Source organism: Plasmodium gaboni, chromosome 7 (assembly GCF_001602025.1).
Source record: "Plasmodium gaboni strain SY75 chromosome 7, whole genome shotgun sequence".
In the NCBI taxonomy this organism is placed as follows: domain Eukaryota; phylum Apicomplexa; class Aconoidasida; order Haemosporida; family Plasmodiidae; genus Plasmodium; species Plasmodium gaboni.
In genome coordinates, this window is record NC_031487.1 from 536,996 (window position 1) to 545,038 (window position 8,043).

The 8,043-nt window shown below is 21.0% G+C and overlaps 2 protein-coding genes across 2 annotated transcripts; both read right to left on the reverse strand.

The window, feature by feature from the left end:
- Nucleotides 1-131: 131 nt before the first annotated feature.
- On the reverse strand, nt 132-1,733 carry PGSY75_0717700 (putative serine--tRNA ligase; the record flags this gene model as incomplete). Its single annotated transcript, XM_018785018.1, has 1 exon — nt 132-1,733. The coding sequence occupies one exon, from the start codon at nt 1,731-1,733 to the stop codon at nt 132-134; it is 1,602 nt and encodes a 533-aa protein (XP_018642519.1).
- Nucleotides 1,734-2,647: 914 nt separating this feature from the next.
- PGSY75_0717800 (hypothetical protein) lies at nt 2,648-7,225 on the reverse strand (the record flags this gene model as incomplete). The annotated part of the gene is made up of 1 exon (XM_018785019.1): nt 2,648-7,225. The coding sequence occupies one exon, from the start codon at nt 7,223-7,225 to the stop codon at nt 2,648-2,650; it is 4,578 nt and encodes a 1,525-aa protein (XP_018642520.1).
- Between the last annotated feature and the right edge of the window lie 818 nt (nt 7,226-8,043).

Here is an 8,043-nt window from a genome sequence, read left to right on the forward strand (position 1 = left end):
AAAAAAAAAAAAAAAAAAAAAAAAAAAAAAAAAAATAACAAAAAAAAAAAAAAATATATATATTATTAATATTGTTTAAAAAAAATTTTTTTTTTTTTTTTTTTTTTTTTTTTTTTTTTTTTTTTAGTTGTTCACTCCGTAAAGGGTATAAAATCCATGTTGTTCATGTATGGGCGTAATTTTTCTGGAACTACAATACCTTCTCCGTTTTGATAATTTTCTAGTAGACAACATAAGAATCTTTGTGCAGCTACCATTGTTCCATTTAATAGATGAACATGATATTTATTTTCTGTGTGAAAATTCTTTAAAAACTGTTCATATTCAGTATCCATTTCATCATTTAGGTTTGTATTTTTATTTAAATCATTAATTTTAATACTTGAATCTGAATATCTTATATTAAGATTAATACTTTGATAATCTGTGCAATTACTACAAGATACTAATTCTCTATATTGATTACTAGTAGGAAAGAATCCTTCTAAATCATATTTAATAGAAGCTGCGTTATTTAAAGCTCCTGATACAATACTAACAATTCTATATGGTATATTTAAAGATTGATAAAATTCTTCACATGTTTTAATCATTTCTTCATGTACTTTATTACTATTTTGTGGTAAGGAAATACAAAACTGTTCAACCTTATCAAATTGATGAACACGTAAGATTCCTCTAATATCCTTTCCATGTGCCCCTGCTTCTTTTCTAAAGCAAGAAGATAATCCTGCATATTTTAGTGGCAACCTTTTTGATTCTATAGTTTCATCTTTATGTAAGGCACATAATGGTTGTTCTGAGGTAGCTATTAAAAATAAATCATCTCTTGTTAAATCTTCATTTGATGGAATATTTGTTTTTTTCTGAGGGCTACATGCTGTATCATTTTTCACATTTGTAGGTGATGATGATAATTGTTGAGATGATAATGCTGAATTTGATGTAGATGATATTTTATAAAGTGTTTCTTCAAAATCATCAAGTTCAGCACATTCTTCCATAATATTTTTTTTCATAAAAAATGGAGGATATACTGGTACATATTTTTTATTAACTAAAAAATTTAAAGCATATTGTAGTATAGCATTATGTAATAAGAAACCTGCACCTGTTAAATAATAACCACGATGACCTGCTACTTGTATACCTTTTTTAAAATTAGCTCCACCTATTTTTCTTAATAAATCATAATGATAATAATATTTTATTTTTTTTTTATTTTCAATTTCATTATTTAATGTTTCTCTTTTAATATTATTATTATTTATTACATTATCATGTATACTACTATCAGTTTCTTCACATGGTGCAAGTATTTTACATTCACCCCATGTTTTAACTATCTTATTATTATCTTCATTATCTGAACATACTACTTTAATATTTAATAAATTACCTATCTTACTTATATACTTATTTCTTTCTTTTAATAATTCTTTTTCTTTCAATTGATATTTAGGTATTTCTTCCTTTATATTTAAACTCTTCTTTTTCAAATCTTCAACATCAGCATTCTTATCAGCCTTCTTTTTATTTCCTATCTCTTTATTTATCATATTCATATTTTTTTTTAATTCTTCTAATTCAAATATACACTTCCTCCACTTATCATCACATTCAATTACTTTATCTACATTACTTTCATCATGATAACGTTTCCTTTCAGACTCTTTTATCTTATCAGGATTTCCTCCTTTCTCTTTACGAAATAAATTTATATCTAAAACCATCTTTTTTTTTATAAAATAAAAAATAAAAAAAATAAAAAAATAAAAAATAAAAAATAAAAAATAAAAAATAAAAAATAAAAAAATAAAAAATAAAAAATAAAAAAATAAAAAATAAAAAAAAAAAAAAATGTAACAAATATAAAAATATGCTATTATAAAATGTATTTTTTTTTTTTTTGTTGTTTTTTAAAATGATAAAATAAAATTAACAGATCTTAATTTTTATGGCGTCCCTTCAACCTTTATATCCAACAAAAATTCATCAAATTGTAAAATAAATAAAAAAAAAAAATAAAAAATAAAATATGGCATTATATATATTACAAAATTTCTTTGTTTATAATTAAAAAAAAAAAAAAAAGTATACACAAATTTAAAATATATTTATATATTTTGTGCATATGAATTATTTTATTTATTCTTTTTATTTTATTAGTATAAAAATATATTATATATATATATATATATGTATGTATGGTATATTATGTATATAATGTATATATCCCAAAATGTACATATATATATTATTTATTTTTATTATTTATATTTATTTTTATATTTATTATTTATTTTTTATTTTTTTGTGGTATATCGTATAACATTATTTTATTTCATAGTGCCATAAAAATAAATAATTCATGTTCGTTCCATATTTTCTATTAATATAATGTATTGATGTTTTTATTTATAATTTATTAATAAATTATACCTAATATATATATATGAACATATAAAATAATAGAGAAGACTCTTATGTTTATATTAAAAGTTTCCTTTTGACAAAGATGTAATGTATTATTTGGTTTGTTTAAAATTATTATGATAATATAAAAAAAAAGAAAAAAAAAAAAAAATTATATATATATATATATATATATATATATATATTTATATTTATTTATTTATTTATCCCTTTAACTTCCACCTCTAGGTATATCAGATGTGTATGCAAAGTTCTTAAGCAGATATTCATTTATCCTTTTGTAATTCTTTCTATTTATATCTAAATATTGATGAAATAAATTATAATAACGAAATGTATTTTTACCTGTATAGTCGAAAGGTTTCTTAACATTCCATTGTGTTTGTGTTTGTGTTTGTGTTTGTAATGTGGTAGTTGCTTCTTTTTTATTATGATCTCTTACATGTGGTAAGAAATTATTGGAGAGAACAATATTGCTTGGAAATAATAATGGGTTCTCATCCATACTATTATCAATCATTTTATATATACAATTATTAATATTAATATTATTATTATCATTATCATCATTATTGTTATATTTTATTATTTTATTTTTATAATTTGTGCTGGTCATATCCACTTCTCCACATGAATTATATGCATTACTATAATCATGTTGCACAAATATATCTTCATCCTTTTCATCATATTTTTTATAAAATAATATATTGCTATAATCTGACCCCCCTTTCATTCGCTCCTCACCTTCATGACTACTACTTCTTGTGCTCTCCCAAGAAACGTTTCGTTTTTTTTTCTTTGACGTATTATTTATATTAAAACAACAGTCAAAAGATACAAAACGACAAATGCTATTGTTATTTTTACTTTTTTTTTTATTTTTTTTTATTAATCCATTTATCTCGACCTTTTCATAAGGTATAATATTCAAGGATAATGCCGATCCTACATTAGCCTGTCTCTCACAACAAAAATTATTATAATAACAATAATTATTTTTATTCTTATTATAACTATTATTGTTGTTGTAATTTATATTATTGTTGTAATTTATATTGTTGTTGTAATTTATATTATGGTTGTATTTGTCCTTCCCTTCAAAATGTATATCATCATTACAATATACAGTACTACCATGATATATATTATTATCACTTACATTATAATCATATTTATCTTTATTCATACTGAGATCCAAACATTGCTTATAAAAATGTTTTCTCTTTAAATCATTTTTCATATCTAAACATTTTTTATCAAGAGCAAGTTTGTGATTATCATAAATATCTTTACATTTTTTATTATAACTTAATATATCATTCCTTCTTAATGCATTCATGAAAAATAAAAAATCTTTCTTTCTTTTGTTCACATTATAATATTTATAAGGACCGTTTATTTTTCTTTGTTTATATTCCTGTTTTTTAACCATATCTTTTAATTGAAAATCTTTTGTTCTAATAATTTTATGATTATTCATGGTTTCATTATTATAAATATATTTTATTTTATTTATTTTTTTTTTTTTTTTTTTTTTTAAATCCTGTTCCTCTGGAATAGTTATACTTAAGAATTTTCTTACGTTCTTTTTTTTTCTCTCTCCTCCTCCTTTAATACAACAAGAAATGTTATCACACAGGTTGTTGTCCACATTTATATTTATATCTATTTTTTGTTTCTTCTTTTCATGTATATTACTATAATAATAATGATAGTATGGATAACTTTCGACTGGTATGGGATGTGAAGAATACAAATAAACTAAAGAATCTCTATCAATAGGATACTTTATTTTATTTGTTAGTATATCATCTCTATTTTGTAAAGAATTATTTTTTTTAATATCTTCTATAGGCATAATTATATTACTATTACATAACTGCACTGTAGGCAATAGCAATGTACCCACCTTTTTATGATTCAACTGGATATCATTAACATCTTGTTCTAGTTTAAAATTATTTGGTGTAATATCTTTCATCCTCTTTTTTAAAACGTTATATGATATTTTCTTCTCTTCCTCACAGTTGTCAATTCTTAAATTATCATGATGATATGACAAATCGGTTGTATCCACTTGTTTATTAAAATGTATATAATTCTTCCCAACATTTTTGCCATTTTCATCATTTTTAACATTTTCACTATTTTTAACATTTTCACTATTTTTAACATTTTCACTATTTTTAACATTTTCACTATTTTTAACATTTTCATCATTTTTAACATTTTCATCATTTTTAACATTTTCATCATTTTCATTGTTTGGTGGGTCGTCCCTTTTTTCTTCCACACAAAACATTTGATCATCATCTAATATTCCTTTGCTACTCACTTGTCCTTCCTTCATATAACACATATGCGCTATATTCTTTTCATTCTTATTTCTATCATCCTTCTTATATTCCATATTATATTGTTCCATCTTATCATTTATAGACAACAATTTATATAGAGAGAACCTTTTTTTCTTCTTTTTATATCGTTTATCATTTTTGTATTTAAAATTTATTATATATCTCATTTCACTTTTCATCTTTTTATATATATTTTTTAAATTCCTACGTATTCTTTTAATTTCTACCGATTCTTTGGATTGATCATTATCTTCAATTATTTTTTCTAAATAAGTAACTCTATTTCTTAACATAACAATTTCGTCCAGGTATTCAAAATTTTTAGATTCCAATTCATTCATATATGATAACTTATCTTTTAACATATCTATTGTATCATTTAATTTTTTATTTTTATTATTTTTTTGAATTAACTGAGATTTTAATTCGCGTATCTCCTCATATTGTATGTCTCCAAAATCTAGGGAATCTTTTATTTTTATTTTTAATAATTTGTTTTTTTCATCTAACGTATTTACATAATATTCATATCTATCAATTAATTTGGGGACATATTCATCAACCAAACAATTTATTATTTTTATAATATTATCAATATAAGAATTATTTCTTTTCTTATTTTTTTCTACTTTACCTTCTAATTTATTCATCATACTTTTGTAATCATCGATGTTTTCTCTATTATCATTGAATGAATTAAATTGATCCTTCAGAATTTTAGATCTATTCAAATTATAGTAATTATTATATACTACATTGTTATAAGTATTTATCACATTATTATAATTATTTACCATACTATTATTATTATTATTGTAAATATTTATCATATTGTTTTTATTCTTACTATTTTGCATAATACCGCTAACAGAATTATTAAATTTTCTCTCACTTGTCTTTTTTAAATTTTTTGTTTTTTTTGTCATTTTGGTCATTTTGGTCATTTCTGCCATTTTTTCTATTTTTTCCATTTTTTTTGTTTTTCTTTTAATACTATCAAATAAATCGTTGGAACCTTTAACACTCACATCTTCATTATTTATATACATACAACCAATGTCGTATACTCCATCATTTTTTTTTTTATTTAATCTATTTAATAATAACCTTTCGTCAAAAAATATCTGTTCATTTTCATCTAGTGTCTTTTTCGAAGAAGATGTAGTACCATAAAACTTAGACATCCTTTTACTCCCAAGAGAAAAAAATGAATTTTTCGAACTTTTTTTTCTCATATTTTCTGAAAAGGAATATTTTATTTGACTTTTTTCTCCTTCATTCTTTTCTTCCATTTTTGTTATATTGATTTTGTTTTTACATTTGAATTTTTTTTTTTTTTTTTTGTCTTTTTTAACTTCACTACTTTGGGATTCCATATAATCATTTTTTTTTTTTTTATCTTGTCGCCAATTATAGGTTACATACATATTATCATTACTATTAATATGAGTATTATGATCTTTCTTTTCTCTTTTTTTCTTATTACTGTTTTTATATATTTTATTTGTGATTGTACTATTTCTTCTTAATATTATTTCACTTTTCATCTTTAACATTTCTGAATTATATGTATCCATACTTATTTTAGGATGTTTTCTTTTTTTCTCTTTATATTTTATAATATTATTTATATTATTTGTATTATTTGTATTATTTGTCTTATTATTTATTTTTTGGGAAGATATATTTTTCCTTTTATTTAGCAATTTGCTTTTTCTTTCATTACTTTCTAATTTATTATATAGTTTCAATAAATGTAAATCGTATTCTCTCATTTCATTTTTCATATCATCTATTTTTTTTTGTTTCATTTTTTCTTTCATCCTTTCTAGTCTTAAACTACAGATACTGTTATGACTACTACTATAATGGTTACTACTAATATTATGGTTACTACTAATATTATGGTTACTACTAACATTATGGTTACTACTAACATTATGGTTACTACTAACATTATGGTTACTACTAACATTATGGTTACTACTATTATTTGCTGAAACAACCTGTTCATTATCTATTCCAATTGCTCTATCAAACATACCTTCTACATTATTCTTATTTCCTTTAAGATCGATAGACCTCTTTATCTTATCCTTTTCAAAATTATTCAACAATTTCCTATAATAATCATCTTCAGTATACGTTTTTTTTAATTGTTTACTAAAGGTAGTAGAATATTTTTTATACATACCATACATTAATTCATCTGAAAATTCAATGCTACTACTATTTTCAATATAATTACCCTTATCATCTTTATCCCCATATTTTTTATCTTCTAGAATATTCATTGTAGTTGTATATATTTCGTCATCTGACAACTCAAGACTACTCATGCTCATCAATTTCTTATTTTTTTCTCTACATGTGCTAACAAAAAATTGAACATTTTTTACTAAATCACTTAAATGGTTGTTTTTCCCCATATTTAACTATAAGTATATTATGCACATATATATATATATATATATATATATACATATGTTGTCGTTTCAAATAAGTTTAGGCTGAATTATATATTTTTAATTGTAAGGTTTAAAAATATATTACCAGATAGGAGTTTGATAATTATTGTAAAAGAAGAACAAATATAAAAACATAAACATATATATATATATATATATATATATATATATATTTGTGTACACTAAAAACTAAAAAAAAAAAGAAAAAAAAAAACCAAAGTTAAAAGTAACAAATGGTAATGGAACAATGCTATAAATAAAAGATATTTTTTAAAATATATAAAAAATATATATCTTATTTCTTTTATCAAAATATATAGAACAAAATTCAAAAAAATAAAATAAAAAAATAAAATGATAAAATGAAATTTTGTTTTATATTTATAACATTTAAGGAACATATTAAAATGTTATATTATACTTTTATTTCTTCAAGCTTATTTATAATTTATACATATATATATATATATATATATATAATAAATATGTTCATTTATTTATTTACACACTTTATATATATGCGGGTATAAAAACTTTTTGTAACAGTAATAATATAACCAAATTATAATTAACAACAGGATGAAAAATATTATGAACGTTCATATTTTTTTTTTTATTTCCTAAATGTGTGTAACCATACCAAAAAATAAAACAACACTTTAAATATTCTTCTATGTATCAAATTGGAAAATAAAATAATAAATATATATATATATATATATATATATATATATATAAATTTATTTAAATATTCTTTTATTAACTTTGTTATTTTCATA